Source organism: Anser cygnoides, chromosome 3 (assembly GCF_040182565.1).
Source record: "Anser cygnoides isolate HZ-2024a breed goose chromosome 3, Taihu_goose_T2T_genome, whole genome shotgun sequence".
In the NCBI taxonomy this organism is placed as follows: domain Eukaryota; kingdom Metazoa; phylum Chordata; class Aves; order Anseriformes; family Anatidae; genus Anser; species Anser cygnoides.
In genome coordinates this window covers 14600546-14627102 of record NC_089875.1, presented here as the reverse complement: position 1 = coordinate 14627102, position 26557 = coordinate 14600546, and the positions used below count along the sequence as shown (strand labels likewise).

Genomic DNA, 26557 nt, shown 5'->3' with positions numbered 1-26557 from the left:
GTCTGGTCCTGCCTCCCAGCACATAGTTGCAAAGATCACAGCAAGGTCTGGGATTCCTTAAGAAGTGCCAAACTATCGAGTATTTCCTAAGTGCCACCTCAGTGAATTCCCAGAATTTGGGCAGACAAAGCACATTTCATATTCAAGAATAGTGGCTTTAACCTATTCTTTGTGCTAAGCTCAAGCTTGTTCTGGCAGTGGTAGCGACAAGGTAGTGTTTTCTCTAGATTTCCTAGGAATATCACCAGACATTTTATCTAGGTAAATGGTATAGACCTTATCAGGACTCGGATTTCTGGCACTTCTGACATTTCCATCTGTGTTTTATAGGTAACATATAAGATTAAATATCCCCTTAACTTCCTTGTAAAGTTGGCATCGTCACACTGCTAATACAATTACATATTCCTTCCTTGTCTTCTGAATGCCAATATTTCTTTTTGGATAAGCGCTAAGTTATAACCAATAGCGTGTGTGCCACCTTGTGCCAGATGGGAGTATGGGGAGTTGTTCCGCTTTCGGTTGGTTTGCTTAAGGATAGCTCAGAAGTTTTACATCAAAATTACTTAGCGGCAATAAATAAATAAATCAGTATTTCAGATGAAAGCTTTTCACACACACACACACACACACACACACACAAATAGCAGATAGAAGTGGAGGGAAGTGTTGTCCAAAAAAACAGAGCATGAAATTAAATTCTTTGGCCTGAAAACCTAGCTGTTTATTTTGCCTAGGCTGCTGCAGACCTTGAAATCTTCTGGGAATGCTGCCATTCTCTGATTTTCTTTCATATAAGACTGATTTTCCTTTTCCAACATGAAATTTCTTTTTTTTTTTTTTTTTTCTTTACATCACCAGGCAACTCTCCATCCTCGGGTTTTGGCTGTCTTTTTCCTCAAAGAAAGCTGTAACCACCATCAGCACAACTCAGGCACAATCCAGCCTGCAGAGCACCTGATCTCCCAGCTCAGCTGAGCTGCTTGGCAGGACAAGGACAACCCTGAATTCTTGCTTCTAAAAGAGCTGGGCAGAAGGAAGATGAGGTTTTGTAATTCCTCCCTGTCCCTGACTTTCTGGTGATGAAGGCTGACAGCAGACTGCTTGCTTTTGAAAGCAAATGAGGGTTACAGCAATTCTCATTAAGTACAGTGCTTGAGTATGCCAGGAAGGGCTGGAGCTAGGTAAGAGCAAGTATGGAATTGCTTTTTTTCTGTTCAGAAGCCCCTCTTGGCATTATGGAGTCCAAACAGTGATGCTGGTGTTAGCAGCTCTGGGGAAGCCCTCTTACTGTTATCCGTGAACGCCACCTCTTTAAGGCAGCTCCCAAAGCTTGCAGCCACCACTGCAGAGAGATTCATTCCCTGGTGCAGCCAAGATTCCTGAGACAGCCTCCTGCTCCAGCCAGGCAACCTCACTGAACATGAGATTTTAGCAGCCCTTGGCATGTATCAAGGGTCTTTTATGCTGACGTCATGGCAAGTACTGAGGAACCAAGCCAGTAGTGGTGTGAGTATTGGGTGAGTTTGGCTATGGGTATCTGTTACTCAGAGCTGTAGCAAAACCGAAAGCAAAACCAAACAAACGAACACATCAAAAAATAAAAATAAAATCAGCACCCATCATTCTTCTCCTATTCCTACTACTAAAACATCCAACAATGTCATTTATTGGCCTCATCTTTGATTCCTGCCAATATATACAAGTCTTGCTCAATGCAGTGTGCAAGCATCCTGTCCTCAGGGTGCCAGCATAAAGCTCAACACGGGCAGAGGTATTTGCAGGATCATGACCTTCAACTGGAAGCACTCAAGCACAGGATTTTCATCCCTGCTGGGGTAAGTAGCATTTGGCATCCTAGAAAGGCAGTCTGGCTTCTCTGCATCCATCCATGACCTGCTGGAGATGGTTTGAAGCCTCAGCCTTCATTCTCAGCTGTTGAGGACTGGCTCGCTGCGCGTAATCACGTTGATCTCGTGCAGCTGCAAGATAAGGAAATGGCGGATTACCGCACCCAGCTGGTCTAGAAAAACAAGAGCAAAGGCACGTACGCAAGGCTTGTCTGGGAACTCTTGTGAGAAATCCCAGGCAATTAGAAACAATGATAGTAGAGGGCATACTGCCCTGGGAGTTATAGTTAGATTAGAAAGGGGAACTAGCGGATAGAAGAATGCGGAACTAACAGATAGGGCAGTAGATGACGCTTACCAATAAGGAGCTTGGCTTTTGCAATATGTATGAGCTAATTATCCTGTACACGATAAAAGACAATTGAGCTATCCATTAAAGCTGAAGCATACTTAACACTCATATTGAGCGTTTGTGTCTTCCCTCCGTCGACAACAAATGGCGCCCGAACAGGGACCCTTGCTGGACGAGAACCCTGAACGAGTAAGCCGGTATTAGGCGACGGAGTACAAGGGGAAAGCCGGTTCTGACTACGTAACCCGGAATCCGCGGAACATAAGATTGGGGCGAGCAGAAGGCGACTCGGGAAGAGCGCCCGGGACGAACCCATAGCGGGTCCCGCCGGAACGCCGCGAACGGAAGCTTTGTACGGGGGCAACGGCACCGTGAGTAAGCATGGAGAAACAAGCGGCAATAGATTTACTTAAGTGCTTTTTAGAAAAGCGTAAGACACGCTTTGCACGGGGGCAACGGCACCGTGAGTAAGCATGGAGAAACAAGCGGCAATTAATTTACTTAAGTGCTTTTTAGAAAAGCGTAAGACGCCAGATATAGATTGTCATAAAGAATTACAGGGGTTAGTGGCCTATGGGGTGGCGAAGGGCTGCTTTATTAACCCTGACACATTGTTTGAGGAGGATGAGTGGCGTAAGTTTGGTGATATATTGTTTGAGGAAATGATTAGTGAGAATAAGACGGCTAAGAAGCTGGCAAAACCGTGGCGGGCTGTTACGAATGCTTTAACAATACATCGGGTAGAACAGAAAGTAGCAGCCGCTGCAACAGAGCGGCTGGGTAAAACGTTGAGGGCGGATGAAGAGGCCAATCCGTACCCCCTCCCTCCGTCGGTTCAACAATTCACCATGAAGGCACCCGGGGGATGGGGAGAGGGGGCACGACCCAGTGCACCTCCTCTACCCCTGGAAACTCCCGAGGGAGAGGCGGCAGGCGAGGGGAGAAATAAGAATCCATTTTTGAAAGATATGCGACTCGAATCAGGGGGGTCGGAGAGAGCAGGACTCTGGGCGAAAATAGCAGGGGAGGCGTTACGTGAAGGTGATGTGGGGGCAGCGACAGAGCTTGTAGGCGCCTTCCCCGTGGTGTATTCTCCACCAGACGCCCAGGGCCAGATAACTGTTACTATGACAAATCTGGACTGGAAAATACTGACCCAATTGCGTGCCACGGTAAATGAGTCAGGAATACGTGGGGAGCCAACGAAACAGATGTTAGACTATCTGTGGTCCACTAACGTGTTGCTCCCCGGCGACATTCGTAATATCATGAAACTAATACTGACGCAGCATCAGATCCTGCTGTTTAATGCCCATTGGCATTCAGCTTGTCAGGAGGCAGTTGCGGTGCAGCGTCAGCCCGGAGATCCATTATACGGGGTCACGCTGGAGGAGCTTTTGGGGGTCGGTGCATACAATCGCTTGGAGGCACAGGCCCTAATGGGGCCGGATAAGGCAAAAGCGACCATGACGCTAGCTAGGAGAGCACTGGACCAAATTAGGGAGCCTGGAGGAATGCCCTCCTATATGTCCATCAAGCAAGGGCGAGACGAAGCGTTTGGAACATTTATTGATAGGGTTGCCGCAGCTATACAGGTAGCTGGGTTACCCGAATATCTCAAAGGCCCTATTCTTAAACAATGCGCCCTTCAAAATTGTAATCAAACCTCTCGAAATGTTCTAAATACGCTGCCCAGTACCTGGACTATAGAAGAGGCTCTTGATCGATTGTCGCGGATACCGATAGGCTCGCAGGCGCTATTGGTTGACGCTATTCGAAAGGTAGGGGAAAGTATTACTCAGGGACTGCAGGCTAGTCAGTCGCAGGTATTCGCCGCCCTTGCCCCCCTGCAAAGTGGAAAAGGACCTCACTCGTCGAGAAGACCTGCACTACGCTGCTATCGGTGTGGCATCGCGGGTCATATGAAGAGGCAATGTGGGACGGCTAATGTGTGGTGTCCCTCTTGCCGATCTAATACGCATAATGAAACCGCTTGCCGGCGGAAGATCCAGGGAAACGGGAAGACCAGCGGGAACCGCCGCCCCGCGATGACACAGAAAGCGGCTTTCCCCTCAACAGCGGCGGCAGCTGCGGAGACTCCAACCGAGACGAATCCTTTCACCTCCAACCAGCCACCAGAGGGAGCCTGGGGATTGGACTTGGCAACCGCAGTAAATGTGACTTTGATGGACAATAAGCCTGTTGGGGTGAAAACAGGCGTTATGGGACCTGTAAAAATTAATAATGAGCCTGTTGGAGCACTTCTGATTGGAAGGTCATCGGCGACATTAAATGGGGCTTTAGTGTTAACAGGACTTATTGATAAGGACTTTACTGGGGAGATACAAATTATGGTATCAGCCATGTTCCCTCCGCTACATATACCGAAGGAAACTCGATTGGCTCAATTGGTGCCTTTGCCACACTTGACTGAAAATGTTCCCCCACTACATAATCAACCACGAGGATCGAGAGCGTTCGGATCGACGGGAGGAATGGCGATGTTGACAATAGGATTGAGACAGAATGTGACCTCTCACACAAGGGGGTTCGAAGCTAATAGCAGCTATTGCAGGTACAACGACACCACCAACACCACCATGGGGGCATACGGGAACGAGTCAAGCACATGGCCAAGGCAAACTGCTAAGGCCTTACCACCTGGTATATTCCTGATCTGTGGAGATCGAGCCTGGCAGGGGATTCCAGCAAATGCACACGGTGGGCCGTGCTATTTGGGACGCCTGACCCTGTTTGCCCCTGATCTACATAGTCAAGAATTGCGAAACATTACTCAGCAATGGAAACGCCGAACGAGACGCAGTCTAAAAACCTTGGGGAGTGACTGTGATGATCAGGTCGAGCTCTGGGGTCCAGCCGAAAGATTCTTTTCGGCGGCACTTGTGCCTGGAGTGGCGGTAGCCCATGCTATGGCTAGCCTTGGGAAACTAGCTTGTTGGGCTGTAAAACAAGCAAATGTGACATTCGAAAAAAAAAAAAAAAAAAAAAAAAAAAAAAATTATGTTAATTGTGTTTGTGTCTTTAGGCAAAGCTGTGGAAGTCTTGAAATGTCACAGTAGTAAATAACTTTTATTACTTTTTGGCTAATTCTTTTTCTGTTGGAACACTGAATTCTGTGCATATGTATATATGAACACAAATTGAAGGCCTCTACCTCCTGGAGTATACAACTTGATTTGTTTACCTCCACATGATTTTTTTTTTTTTTTTAAGTTCAGTGTGGAGACTTGAAACTTGAATGTCCCTTCCAACTTTTATATTTAAAACAAGACTAGAAAATTGAAGACTGTTTTTCACCTGTACAAAGAAATATTAAAGGGTGGTCTTAAAATTTGAACATTGGTCTGGAGAAAAACCATGGTGTTTGTTATGGACAATTAACTGTTAAAGTTATTGTAAGTTATCTGTATTTAGCAGAGTATTTTCAACGAGTGATCTGAGCTGAAATTGGAGACTATTAGTAAGTTATGTTTGGAAGTTTTAACTTCAATGAAGTAATTACTTGCTGTGAAAGAGACAAACATTGAATAACTGAACAAAGAGGGTGCAATATCTTTGTTTTTTATGAGGCTCCTGAGAATAAAACCAACTGAAGCATTTCAATTCACTTGAATGAGAAACGTGTTTAATTAAAAGAGCCCAAGAAGACACTGGTATGAAAGGTAAAATCTCAGAGGTTGGTCAGTTAATGTGGCACACTTGCTGGTCACTTTGTAAAATGTAGATTTGAAGTACAGTGGTGAAAACATTAAATGTGACTACGCAGATACTCACAGAAATGGCCTAGGACCTGGACAGCTTGCGACACGCTGTGTTACAGAACAGAGCGGCGATTGATTTTCTACTGCTGGCACAGGGCCACGGGTGTGAAGAGCTCGAAGGAATGTGCTGTTTTAATCTCTCGGACCATGGCGAGTCAATCCACGAGCAACTGAAATGGCTGAGAGACCACACCAAGAAGATAGTGGTCCAAGATAATTGGCTTGATAGACTGTTTGCAAATTGGTTTGAGAACATGGGGGGTTGGATATTGGGTCTGATAAAAGAAGGGCTACGCTTACTGCTAATAATTGTCCTAATTATAGTAGCGGCGCGAGTAGTATTTAGTTGCCTAATAAAAAGGCTCGAGCAGTTAACTAGTAGGGTTTTTCTAGCAACAGTAATAGCATGTGTAAAAAAAAAAAAAAAAAAAAAAAAAAAAAAAAGGGGTCAATGCCACACGTGCTCCTTATTGCAATGCATCTCTTTGCTGTCATTATACAAACTATAATAGCATCCTTCCTTGCGCCAGGAGCCGCTCTGCTCGGCTGTGGGATCGACTGTGGAACGGACGCCCCTAGGTGCACCCCGAGCATTTTTTCCTCGGAGGGGTCTCCACTCTCAGCCGCTCACCACGGGAGCAGACAAGGACCTCCTGAAGCTGCACACAAATTATTTTAAGTGATATTGTCTTGTGGTATGAATGAGAAGTGCAAGAGGCCTCTCTGCGTGATTGTGTGATTGTGTGATTGTGCTGTGCGAGTAAGAAGCAGTATCGCTGCGAAGCAACATTCCTAGCGCTTAGTGGCTTGTTGACTGATGTAGATTCTAGTAGGCACACTACTTTACAATCGTAGTTCTGCATGAGATTTTTGACCCTGTTGCTTATTGTACCTTGCTTATTGCAGTGTGTGCGGTGATTGATAGAAAAATCTATAGAAAGCTTTTGGTTTAAAATAAAAACGGGGGAATTGTTGAGGACTGGCTCGCTGCGCGTAATCACGTTGATCTCGTGCAGCTGCAAGATAAGGAAATGGCGGATTACCGCACCCAGCTGGTCTAGAAAAACAAGAGCAAAGGCACGTACGCAAGGCTTGTCTGGGAACTCTTGTGAGAAATCCCAGGCAATTAGAAACAATGATAGTAGAGGGCATACTGCCCTGGGAGTTATAGTTAGATTAGAAAGGGGAACTAGCGGATAGAAGAATGCGGAACTAACAGATAGGGCAGTAGATGACGCTTACCAATAAGGAGCTTGGCTTTTGCAATATGTATGAGCTAATTATCCTGTACACGATAAAAGACAATTGAGCTATCCATTAAAGCTGAAGCATACTTAACACTCATATTGAGCGTTTGTGTCTTCCCTCCGTCGACAACACTCAGCGGCTCTGGGCAAAGCTGGGACTCCACCAAGGAGGCTTATCCTGGCTCCAGCCTCCATGCCACAGTACTTCTCCATGGCTTCATTCATTCTGCATTTACCCCACAAACCACCTCTTGCTCTCACGGGCTTGTGCAACCTGGGAGAGCAGGAATATCAGGGGATTTCTGTTTGTGCCCCACTCCCGGGCACAGCTACCCTATGGACACACACGATGACACCCTCTGACAGATTTGCTCTGCTTTTCTATATCGAATACCCAATACTGTCATACCACAGAGGTGTAGGAAGCCCCACACGCAACCCTGTTGTGGGAAGCCTTTTTTATTGTGGGGCAACTGAGGAAGAAGGCCGGCCTGCAGCCCACCCCAACCAACACAACCCAACCATATTACTCCTGGGAACTGCGCTTTTGAGACTGGGCTTCAGACATGCAGTCTTGACTTGCAAAGGGCTGATGAGAAAAACTCTGCTCAGTCTTTTTCCATCTCTTTTTCCCTGCTACAGAGCAGGTATTTGACCTGTGTTGTTTCCCAATTGCTTGTCCCCATTTTTCCTTTAATATCCTAAAATTGAGAGTAAGAAGATAATGAAATCCATGAATTTGTTATAACTGTTCTACTCCTAACCATGTTTTCCAATGGTCTTCCCACCTGGTGTGCACAAAACTGGCCCCACAAAGAAAGAGGGTGAAGGCAAAAACAGGCAAAACTATAGAGCCATATATACAATGGCATTGCTGTGTGCTTTGTACCTGAAACTCCTTGTTGATAAACCTCTCCGTCATGCCAGCTTCCTCTTGGGGAGCACATGGGGCTGCCCACCATAAGTAGGGACAGAAAGCTTCAGCACCAAACTCTTTTGTCCCCTCCATCTTGGTAATGATGCTCTGGGCTTGGTGTCGATGTGGCAAAGGCATGCTCATGAGACAACAGCTGTCTGGAGGAAACAACTGAGAAAGGCAGGAAGCCTCCAGCTCTCGCCTGATTTCCACTTCAGCTCATCAAGTAATATTGCATTCTCCATCCTTTCAATGAAGGCCAGACACACAAATTACAATATAATTCTGATTGAGCATGGGAAAACTTCTCCAGGGGAGGGACCTGCTGGTCTCTCCATCCTTGGAGATCTTCCAAACTGGCCTGGACAGGACCCTGCTCTAATTTTGTTAAGTTAGCTCTGCCAGCAAGGCCTTCCGCAGCCAGGGCCAAGTACCCAGGAAGGTGGATGCAGTGATGGTTGCCAAGTCCAACCAGGAGCCCAAATCATCAGTCAAGTTTGTGGTGATGAGGCAGGTGTGAGGTTGAGCCAAAAAGTCAATCTCCAGACGAGGATCAGGTCCAGTGATGATAGACTTGGTCAGACATTTTCCTGTGGCTTTGGGCAGGCCCATACTGACAAGACAGGTCCAAGCGCAAGTTAGGAAGTCCATCCACAAGTCAGGATCCATGGACAGCTGCAGACCAGCACAGCATTGCTCAGGCAGGGACTGAAGACTGAGCTGTAACAGGGCTCATGGGCCCATGGGCAGGGAGATGCCATTGTGGCTAGTAGGAGCCATTAAGGCTTATTAGTGCACCCAGGACAATGACAGTCTCCTCCAAAATAATCCTGCTGGGTTTGTGTTTGGTGCCCCACCAGCTCTCTCCTGCTGGGCTGTGAGGACCCTGCCCTCGGCCTTGTGGGCTGCTTTTCCCCATAGAAAAGGATGCTGGCAGCAGGTAGAAAGAGCTGAACAAGTCCTCTGGCATATCTGGCCACGAGTCTCTCCCCGAGTTGCATCCCTCCATGGGAAAGCTCTGTGAGGCCCTCAGGCGTGTCTGGAAGGCAGCCTGGGAGAGTGGTGTGCCAAAGATGTCCATGGCGGCAGGTTGGATATTGAAAAGGGGGCCTGGAGGCCACCCAAAATCATCAGAGAGGGCCTTTGCAGAGAAAGACAGCTCTCTCACCTTCGCCCTTTACTTTGTCTGCTTCCACTGAGCTCTCTCAAACCCAACACCAGGGGCATGGGCCTAGGGACACAAGTGATGAGGACTACACTTGGAGCATGAGAAGCTCATGTGGCAATGGTCAGTCATCTGTCAATCAGAGGCCCAAAACAGCATGGCCCTGGGCATGAAGATGCAGCTGCCTGTGAAGGGCTGTGTTACAGCCGGGGAGCTGGGGGATGAGCTGCTGCAGGAATGGAGACTCTCAAGGATGCTTCCACTGAGAAAGCCCTCAAGACACGGGGAGCAGGGCGTCCTCCCCCCAGTGAAGGAACATCATGGAGGCCTGGCAGCCCTGCTCTCCCTGAGTGGCCAGGAGCGGCCGTGTTGTGATGGCTCTGCAGGAGCCAACCTCCATAACACATCCCTCTTGCTACTGCCTTGGCCCCGGGTGCACTGCTCCGGGAGGGGGAAAATCATGGCCGGGAGGCATGTCCTGCAAGGGGAGCACCACAGCTCGGGCCGTGGGGCGCTGACTTTTGGAGGCGTGTGCTTATGTGGCACCTGAGGGCAACGTGAGCTGGGGTGCGGGGTCACAGCTGCATACACCGGGTCGGGGAACAGGGGGTGACCGGGGACAGTGGGTGACCGGGGACAGGGGTGCCCGAGGACAGCAGCACACGCCAAGAGGGTCACTTGCCCCCGTGCTGCGTGCGGTGCAGCCGTGGCCACACCGGCGCTGTGCCCGCTTTTTGACCAGCTGAGCCTGCTCCCAGCCCCAGCAGCGCAGGAACCGGCCTCGGTGCGGCGGGGGGTGCCGGTCCCGGCCCCCCCAGGGCTCGACCCCACCCAAGGGCAGGCGGTGCCGGTGCCGGTGCCGGTCCCAAGCCCTGCGGGAGGCTGCGGGACGAGGGCTCCGGTGCCGGTGCCGATCCCATCCGGCGGCGGCTCGGGGCGGTCCCGGGGCGGTCCCGTGGCGGCGGGGGCGGCCCGCGGGTGATGTCAGGGCTGCCGTCGGTGCGGCGCGCGGTGCATTGTGGGCGAATCCCGCCGCCCGCCGCGGCTCCTCCGAGGGGGAGACGATGCTCCCGGGGCCGCCCCGCAACCGCCCCGCTACCGCAGCCGCAGCGCCCGCGGGCAGGCGGCACCGGGACCGGTGAAGCCGCGCTGACGGCGCGGGGCGTGCGCTGCCTACGCCGGCCGCAGCGGGAGGCGGCGGGGCCAGGTGAGCCGGGACGGGGCGGGGCGGGGCGGGCGGCGGAGGCCGCGGCGGCCGCTGGCGGCGTAGAGGGGGGGTGGCCGCCCCGCTTGGCCGCTGGGGGGGCGAGGGGTGCGGGCCCGCACCGGGCCGGGCCGCTCCGGGGCTGCGCGCGGGGCAGCGCGGGATTTGTAGTTCGCCCCTCCGCCCGCTGTGGGCTGGAGAGCAGGTGGAGGACTCGTTTTCCCAGCATGCTCCGCGGGATGGGCGGGCCCGGGGAGGAGTGACGGCCGCTCGCCGCCAATGAGAAGGCGGGACGGGGTGGGGCGAACCATCTGCCGAGAGGGGCGGGGGAGGGGGGTGCCGCTAGCTGCAGTGCAGGGGCGGACGCGGCCACCTCGGGCGGCGGGGGAGGCGGGGCGGCCCCAGGTGAGGGGCCGGGGAGGGGAGGAGGGGGGGGGCGGCTCCCGGTGCCACGGGTTCGAGCCCCGGCGGTGCCGGCTCCAGGGGCGAGGCGCGGGGAGGGGCAGGGCGGGGGGCGAGGGCTCCGCGGGTGGGGGGCACACGGCCTGGAGATGGGGGGCCGGGGGCTCAGGGGGTGCTCCGGGGGCGTCGTGATGCCCCCCGGACCCGCAGCGGCGTGCCCGTGGCATGGGCAGGCGTGCTCCGCCTGGTGCGAGGGATGGGCGGGTGGCGGTGGAGAACCAGCCCGATTCCCTCGGGTTTTTGTTCGGGTTTGGGCACAGAGCTCCGCTGTGCTGTCCTGGGGTAACGCTGAGGGACGTGGCTTTGAGGGCGGGTGCGTAGGGTTCCTCTTCCATAGGCTTTTTCCTCCCCATCGGGAGATTTTGGTGCTTGGCGCACAATGGTGCCCGAGGCAGCTTTGCAGCCTCCAGCCTCGTGCCGCGGTGCGCGTGGCACACGAGGCTGTGTCGGCGACTCTGCCCGCGGTCACTCGGCTTCCACACGTACATGGCAAAAAGGTACCCGGTACCCACCCGGTACCCCGGCTCGGACCCACCACCAACTTCCAAGACGACCACCATGACCTTGAAGCACATCTTGTACGGCACGAGGAAGCGGCGCACTGAGGGCCACCGACTGGCACTGCCCCTCCAGGGTCTGCTGAACTAGTCGCTGCTCGGTTCCTGGTGGTTTTGGGGGGGATTTCAATACCTGCTGAACTAGTCGCTGCTCAGTTCCTTGTGTTTCTCAGGGGGCATTTCAATACCTGCTGCTGTGGTGTTCCTGAGCGGTCCAAACCAGATGTACATTAAACGTTCTTCTACATTTTTCACTTTCTGTAGATTTGCAAGGAGGAGGTGTAGATAATTTGATTGATAGAGGGAAAGATTTCCTAATTTTTTTCCACAGCATATGCATTTCTTTATGTTCTTTGTACTGTCACTGAAAGTGCTACCTTTTAGCAATAAACTTCCCAGTGAATCACAACAGAGATCTTTGAGTATCCGAATTTTTTCTTTGTAGGAGTGAGTTTAACCTCCTGCTTTGTGTGAGATAGGGTGTGCTACCTGCTAGCTCAACACTAAAGCTTACAGGTGCTGTGCCTTTACAGGTGCTACGACTAAAGATCAGCGAGCATCAGAGCTAGTAGTAGTTATTCACCACATTTCGCTCTACCAACTTCTTTTGAGACTTTCTCAGTATAATAGGTGTGGGCTAGGAATTATGTGTGCTTTTTTTTTTTTCTTTATATGCCTGTGATCATCCAGCTCATAGGAAGCATTTTCATGCTGATGCACATGAGGTCAGAAACTTTTACGACGTGATGCTCGTTGGCATATGTGGTGTCCACTGCTGTAAATTCTGTGTTCTCTGTGCTTTTCGTGCTTTGTGATAATCTCATTCCTTCAAGAATGGGCATCTTCTCTGTACGGTGAAGAAAAACACCATAATTAACATTTCCTTTTAGGTCAGTTTTTGTTAGGATCAGCCTCAAGGATATATATATATATATATTTCTTGGAATAGTTAGCAAGAAGAAAGTCAGACCCCCATCAGTGTTCTTGGCCCTCCAGAAACGATTGTCTCTGGTGTAGGAAATCTATTTCAACAGCTTCCAGGGGTTATGCTAATGAAGTGGCCCCCACCTCAGCCCATGTATTGATTTCCTTCCCCTTTCCTCTCAATCCCAACCCTGATGTTTGGTGCCAGAGGAAAGTGTGGTGGTGAAGCCAACTACATCTCAATGCTGGAGCAGGCAGAATGAAACCACCCTCTGATGGAAGCTGTTGGTACTTGATGTCTTCCAGAGCAGTAGTGATCAGACAGATCCGGGAAGAGCCAAATCCTTCTTTCTTCTTTAAGAGCTGTGATTCCTTCGTGGTTTTTTGCCTTCTCTTACAGAAAGATTGCCACATTGCTTTATAGCTTGTTAGATAGCCCACTACGCTCTGGTGGATCTTGCTATGGGTTCACCTCTTCAATCGTGTCCTGTCAGTTTTCTACATTGGTCTTATTTAGGTATGTGTCTGTGTATGGGTTCCAGGTAAACTCTGTGGGAATGGCTTCCCTTTCTGGGAAGGTCCTAGATTAGATTCTTTTGCCAGAGCTCCATGATGACCTTGGTAACATTGGTTCACTTTGAAAACAGTGAACAGAGCAGAAGACAGAAAATAGGACCTCGTAGAACAGTCTGTCTCTACAGAGTCCCTAGGGGCTTTGTAGACCGTTCTCGTATTTTTAGCGGCTTGTTGACTTTGTTGGTATCTCCTCCTTTGAACGTTGCAAGGCACAACCCAAGATTTGCTGGTGTGATTGTGGAAGCACTTGCCAATGTTTAAGCTCCACTGGCTTGCTGAAGAAGATAAAAGAATGGATACAGCTAGTGCTTCATTCCCATTTCCGCCCCCCCCCCCCCCCCCCCCCCCCAAAAAAAAAAAGTGGACATTCCCCAGAAACGTCCTGAAATCCCTCAAAGTGTCATTTTGAAACACTGTCCAGTTGGAATAACTACCAGGATTGCTTTGGTAGACAGAGATAAGAAAGGCCAGCTATAAAGCCTCCTTCCCTCAGGCAGAGGAAGAATGGAGAAATCTGGCAGATACTTATTGAAGCATTAGGAAGGAGAGGTGGGAGGTGATGGGGATGATGTGATTTATGCACTTCTGTGTCTGAACTCTGGTTGAGGCTCCCTTGCCTTACCAGGTGCAAGCTGGACATTGGTTGTCCTCCTTCGTGCCGTGCAGGACCAGCTCTTGTCTTTTTCCACGATAGCAGCCGCATACAGCATCTGTATCATGCTGTTGAGATCCGCAGCAGTTATACTGGTAAATATGGAAACTAATCCAGCAATAGCAGTGTGATTTGGATCTCAGTGCATATCAGGTGCTGTTTCATTTGAACTTTTCAATTTTTTGGAGAAAAGCAAAAAACATCAATATATTGGGCTTTATATGGAAAAAAATCACTACCGGAGTAGGTTTTTCATCAGGCTCACAGTCCCTTTTGGTTTTACCCAGTTCCCCACTGCCTTCCGATAAGTCTTCTTCACCCCTCAAGAGGTGTTTACATGGAAAAGGGTCCCTTCTGTAGTTGAGAAGGAAGATACTGGCAGTGTGATGGACTGTAGATGTAATCAAATAAGATGTGCTTGGAAAGCCTTTCCTTTTGGTGTCAAGCCATGTCACCTTTAATTTGGCGAACAGTATGAAAGGAACAGACTGCAGATGATGAGCTGACTCCGGCCATATAGAGGGAGAGGGAGAGCTTCTGGGCAGAGATTTCCTTTTTTTTTTTTTTTTTTTCCCCAGAGAAATAGGGCAGCCTAGACTAAAGAAAGAGATTTAGTGTCAGCCGTGACAGATGGAAGTGAATTCCTTGCTATCCATGCGATAGGAAATGTTACAAGGCTCACCGTCAGCCCAGAGGCTGTAAGTGGAGAAGCTTTGGTGGCCTGCTCCTCAGATAGAAAGAGGCTGCCAAACAGATAAGGAGAAGTTGATCTCTAGTGAAAAGACTTCAATTGTAGGATCATATACCCAGCTGGAAAGGCTAAAATCCCTTATTGCTCCAATCTTTTTCCTACCAGTGACACATGTAACATGCTTTTCCTAGCTGTACTCTTCTTGGTGTTGCAGTCTGCAGTTTTTCAGTCTTTTTATTTGTTAGCCTGAATAATTTTGCATGTACACAGGGTGTGTCATTTCGTGTGTTAACTCTGTTTTGAAACCTAGCTATGTATTCCTGCTTGCTTTCCCCTCTTTTAACTGGTTACTAGTTTTAGAGAGACTTTGGTTTAATCCTGAGATATCTTAATTTTTAGGGCCTTTGATCTGATACCACACCAGGAGGTTTTGGCTATCCATATACACTGTTGTCAGAGAGATGGCCCTATCTGCACACTTGTCTAGTCATCCAAAACCACCTAGCCTTTCCTATAGGTCTGGAAGTCATGGCATCTCCCTTTTGCTTGTCTCCTGGTTAGTTTTAATTCTCATTTTCAGTTCTCTGAACGTGTCTGGTGCAGAAGTAAGACCAATTTCCAGATCCTCTGCAAAGCTCTTTAAAACAAAGTACAAAAAAATCCTTGGCATCATCTTTCTTTGTTCAGACTTTCTATTCCTTGTCAGTCTGTCATGCAGCAGACTGGCTGGCTGCTCCGTGGTCAAGTATGTGTGGAAAATGCATAACGTTTATCTTTAGCAGTTTGTTCCATCTCTTTGCTATTTTTTTCTTGATGATTTTACATTTAATGTAGAAGAATACATCCCATTTTCTTCCTTTCTGTGTATATTCTATTTTTTAAAGACTTCTGTTTGTAAAATAAGTCAATTAGAATTAAAATCAAGCCGTTTAAAGTACAGAGCAGAGGTTGCTCTGGCCAAAGATTTGATTTTATTTTCTTAGGGTGGCATATTTCTCCTCTTACTGAACCAAGTTGAGCTACTATGGAGTTACAAACCTGATCTCCAAGAGGCAGCTGAAGTTACCCCCTGCTGCCCTTCGCAGCTCCTCTGCTCTCCCTCAGCAAACCACAGTTGCTGCATCATTCTGGTCAGAGGGTCAAGGGGGTAGTTTTGTTGCTACATTTTAGAATTTAGACTTGATACAATTAATTTACCTATCTCCTTTAAGTCTACTGTTTTCTTTAGTACATATGCTATTCCTCCACTTGAGTGACCTGACCTTCTTTCTCCATACCTTGTTCACTGGAGTGCCCACGAATGCAGTCCCTTCAGCAGCTTCCTAAATGTGCTTCCCTGAATCTATACATTCTAGTTCCCCAGCTTCTTTATGAGACCTGTTTCACCCAAAAAGGTCCCATTTCAATATCACATACCACTGAAAGCACTCTTTGGTGTTTTGTTTGTTTGTTTTGTTTTTGTTCTTCTAAAATTTTGTCTTTTTCCTTCTCCCATTGCAGAATTAGATAACCCAGGTTATCGTTCTTGGCCTTTTTGCCACCGAAAGCCATGGACATGATGCTTGCCAGCTTCTGGCTGGTGTGATGCCACTGGAGTTGCATGCTGCTGCTTCCTTAATGCATTGGAAAAAGCAGCGAACGGTCATTTCTTGTTCACTTTCTCCATGCTGAATTGTTTGTATAGATCTCAATCATATGGGACCTCAACTTCTTCATAAGAATCTGCCCTCCAGGGCTCGGTGTGCTGCTCTTGCACTGATGACAGGCAGGTTATCACACTGTGCTTTTACCCCACAAGCTCAGCTGTCGGCATGCCTACAAACTGAGTTGCGTCTGCAGCCTACCTTTTGCCCTCTGCTGGGTGGCTGTTCTTGGTGCAAGGGGTCAGCAAAGAGGTTTCACCAACAGGATCCCTGCCAGTCAGCATAAAAACGTGTTGCCACAAGATGTTTTTCCCTCCCTGGCATCACTGATGGTGGGAACGTAGCCTGAAGGCAGGAGTGTATCTGAAATTCCTTCTTCCCCCTCCCCAAACCTCAGTTTGTTCAGTTCATCCATCCCTAAATCGAAAAAGCAATGCTTTGTTCCTGAGGTCTGCGAGGTAGGGGTGCATCTGTCCAGAGGCACGCAGCTGGCCTTGTCTCTATTTATTTAAACAGAATCTAGATGCTTTGGACTCTAAAATGTAGTGGTTTAGGGGTTATGCAAGTAAGTTATCAAAAGTAATTGGTTTCTTGCGTCTTGCTTTCCTTGGAAAAGAGGTTGGCTCGAGGCAGAGTTACTTGGCTGCTTTTAAGGAGAAATGGCTGAGCCCTGTGGTTCCATGGTAGGCTGAGGACTTGGTGCTGTGAAGACAAACGCAGAGCATGGCTTGACTGAAGCTGAACTGGATCTGAGGTACCACTCCTGCATTGTGCTGGTGCTTGCATTTGACTGACCCTACAATGAACCAGGTCAAGCAGCTCAAAGCCGAGGGAATAACCTTGAAGAAGAGAATAACCTTGAGAAGAGAACTGTTTCTTTCCATTGCAGGTAGCTTTTTAGTGGTGAAGCAGGAACCTGAAGTTGTGGATCCAGGATCAGTGTATCTTTGTAGACTGTAGGTAACGCAGTGTAACCACTGTGGTGTTTCCATTGGTTGTCAACTTTCATTCATTAGTGTCTAAGCACCCAAAAATGTGGTTTTGGTTTTTGTTTTTAGTAAAATTTACAGTAGCTAAAGCACGCCTTTTGAAAGGTGTTCAGCCTTGATCTGAAAAGAGCAAGAGATCTAGAATCTGCCACCTCCCTTGCTCTAGTTGCTTTCCTTAAGGAAAAGAAAAGTCCAATGAAACAATTTGCAGCTTCTAGAGGAAGATGAGCCAGACAGGGGGAATCCTTCAGTCTCTTAAATTTTCTTCATAGGAAGATGCTTCTGTGCTAAATGAATTTGCCTTTCAGTTGCCTTTTGGGTAAGATACCTGCATTTTAAAGAGTTTTGTTTTCAAGTGACTAGGAAGGCATCCTTCAGCCTTTCTTCATCTCCATCTTTTTAGTGACCATTAGGTGTGGATGCTGGCCTATACCTGACTCCAATGCCTGTCCTTCCAGTTGTAGGCAAGGACAGAATTGTCCTACTACCTCCTGCTGCTCTCCGCAGCAATGCCATGCTCTGTGGACATGACCTGTAGGCCTTAATCCTAGATGTCTGAGCCTGTGTTTGGTTGTGCTAAGAAGTATTTTGTGTAAGATGTGCTTTTTCTTTCTGCTTTTCTTGACTCTTGTCTAGAAAGAGTGGTTGCTCATCAAGCAAAGATGAGGCTTACTGGCCTTACGTGAGCAGGAGGAAAAAAAGGGTAAAAGACAAATTCAAAAGGAAGGCAGCAAAGTGTTTTCTCACTCTTTTGATGACATGGGGGAAAAGGCAGGAAGCATTTAAGTTAAGTTCTAGGCTTCGGTGCTGTCTGGTCACGTGTTGGTCTCTGCAACCTATTTCAAGATTGATGGTGACTCAAAAGCTTTTATTTCAGTATGGTTCCTTTTTTTGCCAAACAAATTTTCTTTATCCTTGCCATCTGTGTTTCTGATTGTGGTGAAATTCTTGTTACTTTTTTCCCCCACTACAAAGAGCCCAGGCTGGACTCGAAGCAGTGATTGTTGTGTCTGTGGAGTATTATTAGAAGTGTTCTCTGGTAGCCAGCCTGCTCTGGCACATTGAACACAGAAGGCGTAATTACCCGTTTCAGGTTGAGATCAGTCTGAAAAATTGTGAGCTTTTGCCAGCTTAGGTATAAATTTTTTTTTCCATTGCTTTAATACAGTCATGAATGGAATTAAAATGATTTTTACAGTAAAACAAGGCACAAAATACAACCGTATGTATTCTGTAATAGGAAATTCTCAGGATCCAGTTACCTTGCAAAGCATTGGCAAATTGAGGATCAAAGTATAAATATGGGTTGTTACAATGAATCTGCCTCGAGGAACAGATTTTGAAGGTGGTTTTTTTGTTATTTTTTAATTTCTTTTTTTTTCCTCTGAGAATAATACTAAAGAGATTCTTCTCTTAAGCACAATGATCAGGTGTAATGTTTTGAAAGATCTGATAGCAGAATGAGAAGACACGTGCCTAAGTCATAGAGCTGTTAAACTCAACAAATAATGTGGTTTATGGATGGGAAATGATTGTTTGCATGGGCTTGGAGATTGGAAGCACAAGCTGACAGTTGTGGACTAGATGGCATCGTAGACACGTGTGGAAATGGCTTATACAGAGGCAATTGAGGCCAGCTTGTAAAACTCTTCCATGAGCTTAGTAACACCATTTCTCCTTGGAAACTGACTCTTGCAGCAATGCAGAAGGAATTAAACAGAGCATGCTTGCATATACAAGAATTTTCTTGTGTCTTTCTAGGATGTTCAGTCACAGAGAGAAACAGGTGTGGGCCACAGCTGCTATCTGCCTCGATGGTATTGTGTTTGTTGTTAATATTATCTTTAGATCAACTATGAAGGAAACAGATTCCTCTAGAATTGTATTGTAGACCCTTCAAATAACAATGACATTTGTGCTTTGAGTCTCAAAGCAAGTTTTACATCCCTGGGCACTTTTGTCTTTGAGGAGGAGGAAAAAAGCTCAGAACCATTGAATATGGTTGAGAATGTATTGGGATTTCCCAAGGGTAGAAGAAAAAGTGGGTCAGCTGTGAGGACATCACCTTTGAGCAATTCACCATCTGTCTGCAAACTAAAAAAAATTGTAAGGCTGCAGATCAGAGGATGTAACTGTAGATTTGCTGAAAATAGGAGGTAGAAGAAGGTTAAACATGCTCCTCTGAGCATGCTCCAACCAGGGCAGAGAGCTTCCCAGAAAAATGGAAGAAATAGCTAAAGGAGGGCTGTAGAGAGGTGATTTAAGTGGCTAACAGCTGGCATGATAAAATGTTTCTGTCAGTCCCAGGAAATCTCTTCTGTGTAATTACAAACATTCTCTGCTGAGATCAGCAGTGGGCTTGAAAGCCAGGAAAATTTTGTCCCACTTGGTCTCATTTGGTCTAATGTGATGTATCAGTGCAGCAAGTGTCAGTTACCTCACTTACTCTAATTTTTTATTAAATTTCAGAAAGCTCTTGGCGACCTGAAATCCACGTGGCAGATCTATAAATACGTGATTTTTCCTTCCCTGTCTTGCAGAAGTGGAATCAAAATTTACGTGATGTCCAGTGGTGTCAGGTGCAGGCAAGGTGACATCAGAAGTATAAACTCTGCCTAGCTTTTGCTTTTTTTCAGAAATATTTATTTTGGCTACCAGCAGACTACTCAAGCTTTGCAAATAGTGATCTATATTGACTTTGCAGTTTAAGTGTATCTACCTGCAGTTAAATTTATTTATTGTAAGCAGACCATGATGCCTCTCCGTTACATTACTAGAGGCTTAAGTTGGTTATGATGCAAGAGAGATTTCCTGGTGTTGTATTTCGTTTTCTGCTTGGATCAAAAACCAAAGCAGTTTGGTCAGAGAGACTGGAAGGAAATAACAGACTTCCCTCTCAAACTCCCATTTCTCCCCATTTTCTGAGCTCTGCAGCTGAGACTGCTGGTGGGAGAGGATTAGGATCATGTAAGAGCGCCCGCGCTGTTGGCAGTTTCTGCTGCGCGTTCCTAATGATTTGTTGCCGTAATTAACTGCGCTGATTCTCCCTGTAGATAGGTGGGTTTGGCACAGAAACCACTGCTCTGTCTGACTGCTTTGTGCGCTAGTACAGTACCTGGCAGCGTGAGCTTACGGGTGGGGGGGGGCTGTTTTCCTTAGGTTGTGCGCTGATCCTTCAAAGTCACGGCGAGGGCCAAACTACGTTGGGTTGGCTGCATAACCAGGTAGTGGTAATAGTGCTGTCAAGGGGTGTCTGCTACCGTATTTATTACGTTCCCTTTAGTGCAGCCTGGGGTTAGCGGAAAATCTGGAGCTGCCTGTCTCGATCCCAGCATTTTAGACTTTTTTGTTTTTTCCCAGTCACATTTACATCACTCCTTCACGGTCATGAAAACAGAAGCCTTTCAAAGGTGAAAAACAGTCCCGGTATCTTGCAACCTCACCTTTAGATACTTTGGTTTTTTACAGACATGCTTTGAATAACAAATCCAGAATTTCTAAAGCCGGTGCCCTTGCATGCTTATGAGAAGAATATGTCACAGAGGAGACTTTAAGCCACAACTGCTAGGAGTCGAGCCTGCTCTCTGAGCAGGATTTGCTACAGCAGAGGCAGGCAATGAAGGAAGATGTGTGTCTGCAAGGAACAATTGAGAACCTTTCGAGCTCCTGCTGTCAGACCTACCCTGACGTATGACTTGTTTTAAATTGCTGTTTCAAATTCAGCAGGAGGTATGATATATTCCAGGGTTGAAACATTGTTAGTCCAGTACACTGTATTTTCTTTTAATCAGCTTGTTTCTTATATTATTATATGCATTTCTATCCTAATAAAAGAATGCTGGTGCATGGTGGAACTTACTTATACCAAAAAAAAAGTATATATTTTTTGTTGTTTTCACATGAGGGATTTAATTTTGAAAATTGGTATTGTGTGTTGGAAACAGATGAAGTTTGTAACATCGTGAGTGACACTGAGTGCCTGCAGTTAATGGTGCTGTTGACTGAGCCCAAGTTCTGCTGCTCAGCTGCACTTGGAAACCCTGCTGTTGTTCTTTTTCTTCTGAGCACTCCCAATCCTACTTATTGTATTCCTTTCTTATTACCTGCCCCGTCAGTTTCATTTTGGCCTAATGCTGGTAAATTTGCATCTTTGTGGGATCTTTTAAACCAATATTCATGGTGGGAACAGCTAAGTTATACCTAAATTCTGTTCACAACAACTTTTGTTGTTGCTGTTCCTGCCATTCAAGTATTGGAAAGGGAGATCAATCTGATTTCTAGACTGTGGCTTACCAGGGTTGTTTCTTTTGTTTTTGCGCATGTCCAACCTCATCTCACCTAAAAAGCTGTAGTTTTCATCAGCTGTCTAAAACACTCTTGGGATATGCTATTAAGGTGGATCCCTTGGTCATGATGTGGGCAACACTTTGATCAAGTAATGAGGGTCCTGGGCTACAGCAGTTTAAATAAACTTCACTTGTTCTAATTGTTTTAATTTGTAGGCTTCCAGAGGTGAGGATGTGTCCTGAAATAAAGTGACATATTGCAATTCCTCAACAGTGAGATAAAGACACTTAGGACTATCCAGGACCTTTAGTAAGATGGTGAGACAGACCTCCATAGCTTTGTTCTGCTCTTTAATAACCACCTTGCGTCTTTTCAACTTGATGTTTGTTTAAGTTTGGCCGTATTTTGAGCACTGCTAACCCATTATACTGAAACTGAAGTGAACTAACATAGGAAAGTTCTCGTATAAATGCTAGAGATTTCCACAAGGAATGCTCCATATTTATAAGTTTAATTTTAGGAGTGCTGGGATCCTGTAAAATAAGGAAATCATTCTTCCAGTCAAGCTGTTTAAAATTTTGCCTGCCTGAAAGAGAACTTGTAAGATAAATACTTGGGGTGTATATATGAGACTTTCTAAATGATTCTTTATTGTTTGGTTTCTGACCTCCTTGATAGGATATGGGAGACGTGTGTATACACACACGTACATATGCATACACTACTTTGAAAGTAACTGATAAAAACATAAATCTGCTCATACCAAGTCATATCACAGGTCCATCTAGCCCAGTATCCTGTCCCAAGATTGCCAAGAATGAATATGTGGCATTGAGAAGAAAAGCAGGGAAAAATAAAATGGCTCTCCAGAATGCTCTTACTGCCCTCAGTGATTCATGAACTGAAGGCTTCCTAAGCTGAAGATGGAATGTTTCTATGCAGCTCATTAATGGATTTTTAATTATAATTGTGTATTTCTCATGAATTTGTAAAGTCAGGTTTTGAATCTGTGTAAGATTTTAGCATCTGCTGTGAAAAGTTCTTCAGCCTAGCAGCTTCTGTGAAGTTCCTGTTGCTTGCTCTGAGTTTTTCTCCTGATGAACACAAATGTGAACAAGGCAGGTGCCTTTGATGGTCTGGCTCTGCCAAACTAATAGGCCGCACCATTAGGCCTTGCACTGAAATAAGTTTTTCCTCCTGAGTTTCTTACTGTTGCCTCTCCTAGTCACGCTTCTCAGCTGGTCTACATTTTCATGTCAGTTCAATAATTGCTGCTATATTACATCAGTTTTTCTTGCAAGCTGCCTTAAAATTAAGGAGACCATTTATCCACGTGTGCTATTCATGGGAGCTGTCTTGATGCCAAGTAGAAGGAACAGATAGCAGAGCAGTGTGTCAGAATATTTAGTGCAGCCTGTTTAAGCATGGGGTTTTCTGGATATATATATATATTTTAAAGACCAAGACTAAATTTATAAAACTCTAAAGATTCTTCAGTATGGACTGGAAGAGATAGCAGTATGAAAGAGCTATTTCACACTTCTGCATGCTAAGGTTGGCCAAGAGACAGGATTTGGTCCTGTTGTTGTCACTGTTTCTTTCTTGCAGCTGCTTTCATTTCTACCTCATATGCTATTGCTAGGAAGCCAGTTTTACAGTATTCTAGGCTTCCTCAACTCTCTTGCTTCTCTTCTTGCAATAGGGGTACAGATTTCCTGAAAAATGCTACAGAAAAAGACAAACTGAAAGTTTTTGTCTTCCTAGTCACCGTCTTCAGTTATATACCCTTACGTTCTGCAATCTGTACATCTTAAAGCTAAAAGTGAGAAAGATAATTCAGAGTTCATATGCTTGGACATACTCATTGGAGTCAGGAGCAGCCTTTCTGGTAGTCAAGCAAGCTATAATCCTTCCATCTCTGCTCCAGCCCCTCTTAACACCACTTAGCATTGTGTCTGCACATTAAATGTTCTGGGTTGTGTGTTAGGGAAGAGGTGGTAGTGCCTTACCTGTCCCCCACTGACCATCTTTTACCACCTGACTTCTGTAGCTTCAGTAGCAAATTCAACCCCAGCAGAGGGCTGGCACCAGACTTAGATGCTGGTCAAGCAATGTCTACGCTATATTTTATTGATTTAGATGGAATTAAAGCACTGCATTAAAGTTAAAGCATGATTTATAGGCACTTATGTTTTCTGCACAAAGGTAACTTCCACCCCTTCTTTCACCCTTTCTCTGGAAGTCTTGGTTAATGTGTGTTACATCTTGTCATGGGTGTAGGCAATGCTTCTGTGTTGTTCTGGTAAACCCAATAAGCATGTTTCTGCAGTATTAATACTGCCTCGGGAACAAATTTTTGGTATGGTATCACTGCTTTGTGCTGCTGCTGCAATCTAAAACAGCTTAAAATTTGTCTCAGGCTGTAATTAAATTGGCTTTTTGTTTGGCTGCCTCACTCTGGCTGCACCAGAGCACATCAGTAAACTTTGTTCCATAATTCTGTATCACCAAATGGCTGCTATTCATGGTAGAGCCACAGGAGGATTTTATTCTGTTTCAAAGCCAGTAAAGCTTTCTATAACGTCTTCTTTAAATAACAAACATGCTGGTTTTGTGCACATATATAACATTGAAGGAAAGTGGTATATAAAGCACCAGAGAAAGCAGTTCTATATTACCTAGCTGTGGGAATTCATTGACTTTCATACTCTGTCTTCACCCTAAAATTATTCCTTTGGATTACTTTCCACCACTGCTCACCAGACTGATCCACCCTGGATCTCCAGCTGACTTTGCACCACCTTCAAGCCAGCACCTGCGTTGTGCTGTACTTGTCCTCGTCAAGTGATACCAAGAGACTTTCAAGAGCAGAGATGGTACCTGCCTCTGTACATGTATGTTAATGTGCTTTTATAGTCTCGTGAAGTTGAAGAGTTAGGACAGTCTGTAACTAAATGACTTTTCTTTAAATATTAGAGGAAAAGGCAGCCTTAGAGACGTTCGGGGATTCTCTCCCATGCAGCCTGCAATGAGGTGCAGGGAGGCTGGGTGTACAGCATATGCAGAGCTTGTTGCTAGCTTAGGGCTGGTCAGTCCCGCTGTTCTGGCTGGAATAAAGGAGCCAGGGAATAGCATTAGAATTGCTCATTAGGAATAAGAAGCACAAATATTGTGCTGCCAAACACAGAGTGTACTTTTTCAGTGGAGAGTTTTCCAGTTTCTTTTTGTCTTCAGTAGCTGGAAACTGAAAGAGCGGCTGCTCCATACAGATACAGGATTCTTTCTATGGGAATTTGAAGCATTTCGCAGTATCATTTCTTCTGATTTTTTTTTTTTTTTTTTTTTGTAATTCAGTTTCTTCCTATCTCTCTTTTATCATTTTGATTGTACTTTATTAGATGTTGGATTGTGTGAACGTTTCTCAGAAGTCCTCTTATTTCATTATTCTGCTGCTTGGTTTTTCCACATAGTTATCTTCTATTTTGAGAACAAAATCTTTTGACTTGCTCGTATTCTGATGTTTGATCATCCTCTGTCTTGGACTTTGTGACATATTTCTATCTGCTGCTTCCTTGTGCACACAGCATGCTGGTCCCTTCCTATCTTTCCTTGGTCCTTTTACTGCTAGGAAATGAGCTCTTTTCACTACTTGAGCTCTTAATTTACTGGTGACTTTATTCATTTTTTGTGGCCTGAAGAAGTGTGATGGTCTTTTATTCCCATTTGATACTTACGATGTTAACGTTATTTAACTCATCTGTCAGACTGCTGCAGTAACACTCATTTTTAGGAAGGAAAATATGGAATATTTTGGGGGGAAGGAAGATAGAACCACGAAGAAAGCTTAATAAGAGATCTGTGCAGTCTGGCCTACTTCTAAAGCAAGAAAGGAATCTTACAGGAAGAGGCAAAATGCATTTGGAAAATCTATTAGTTCTGTTTCGATTCACTTTCTTCTAGAGAAGGGGATTCAGTGTGTATCTGGAAGTCAGTTTTGAAGAAGAATTGTAATTTAAAAAAAATGAAGCAAAATTAATTTCAGCATAGGGTATCTGGAGCTCCCTATAAAAGCAGGAAAAAAGGGGCATGGGGCATGCAAACGCTATCGGAATAAGATATCTTTCTGTATTTTAATTTGATAATTTCTAGCAGTGTGTATGTTATTAGGAGGACTAATCTGTACATGGCTGAAGCCCTTTCTAACCATCCCTATCTTCTTTGCTTGGCTGTCCATCACAGTGGCAGTGTCTAATTCTGGCTCTCTAAAGGGCCTTCTACCCTACTCTGATGCTTTTAGGCTTATTGAATGCAATACTTGGCAAACCCTTCTGATTTGTGTTGGATGTCGTCCAATGAAAACCATAAAAACTGCCGATGTTGCAGCTGCTCTGTTAAAGCAAGACCTTTTTGCCTAGTAACGATAACAGTTCTTGCAGCATTTGGCATTAGATTCTCTTTGACTTGTTGGCTGGCAAGCCCAAGAGCAGTGGACTCCTGCATGGTATAGCTGGGAATTGTCACCCTTTTAGTTTGTGCTGCTGACTTGAAGCATGGTTGCGTCTGCCAAGTTTATGCATGGGTTGAGCTCAGGTATTTGCAAGGTGAGTTCGCCTTCTTTCCTAAGAGACTGGTTCTAATTTAGTGATAAACAAAACCTTTGGAAATATAGCATGTACTTCTGCCATAACCTGTACTAATTCTGTCATTCCTTTCCCCTGTCCCTTCTTCCCCCCAGATAAATGGCTCATTTAAATTGGGAGCTACTAAAATACTCTCTGGCTGGCAAATGCAGTGCCTAGCAGCAGTCATCAAGGACGAACCAAACATGAGTGGAGGAGGGGAGCAGGTCGACATCCTTCCGGCCAATTATGTGGTCAAAGATCGCTGGAAAGTGGTGAGTAGCACTGGCTTTGTGCTTCCTTTGGTGTCCCAAACAGATCTTCTCCTCCTGTGACAGTATAGAAACTTATTTGGTTAGTCCTGGGCTCCAGCAAGAGACAGTGGAGTCCTACGGTTTGTCCTACGTGTTAGTAGAACACTGCAAGGAGATGGTCAATATTGCTCTAGTGTTTTTATTTTAGAACATCTGGTATTTTTAGAAGACTAAACCTGCCAGGGATTTTTATTTAGGACTGAACTGTTGCAGCAGGTTGAATCATCTTTTAGTAAGAAACTCTGATTTTGAGATACTGTGGCAAAGAATACTAGAGATATCCCTATAAATAAATAATGTTACAAAAAGATAATTTAAATGCAAATG

The 26557-nt window shown here is 46.0% G+C and overlaps 1 protein-coding gene across 4 annotated transcripts in view; it reads left to right on the top strand.

Annotated features, from left to right (window-relative positions):
• Window positions 1-10319: 10319 nt before the first annotated feature.
• Window positions 10320-26557, top strand: part of TTBK1 (tau tubulin kinase 1) — a 107423-nt gene continuing 91185 nt past the window's right edge. The window contains exons 1-3 of one of the 4 annotated variants that reach the window (XM_066993526.1): window positions 10320-10519; window positions 21513-21614; window positions 26033-26191. In XM_066993526.1, the coding sequence (XP_066849627.1) occupies window positions 21612-21614; window positions 26033-26191 (162 nt within the window). In that variant the 5' untranslated portion in view covers window positions 10320-10519; window positions 21513-21611. Of the gene's footprint in view, window positions 10520-10780; window positions 10922-18252; window positions 20740-21512; window positions 21615-26032; window positions 26192-26557 lie in introns of those variants that run through there. The other 3 variants (XM_066993525.1, XM_048079022.2, XM_066993524.1) reach the window with 3 other exon arrangements.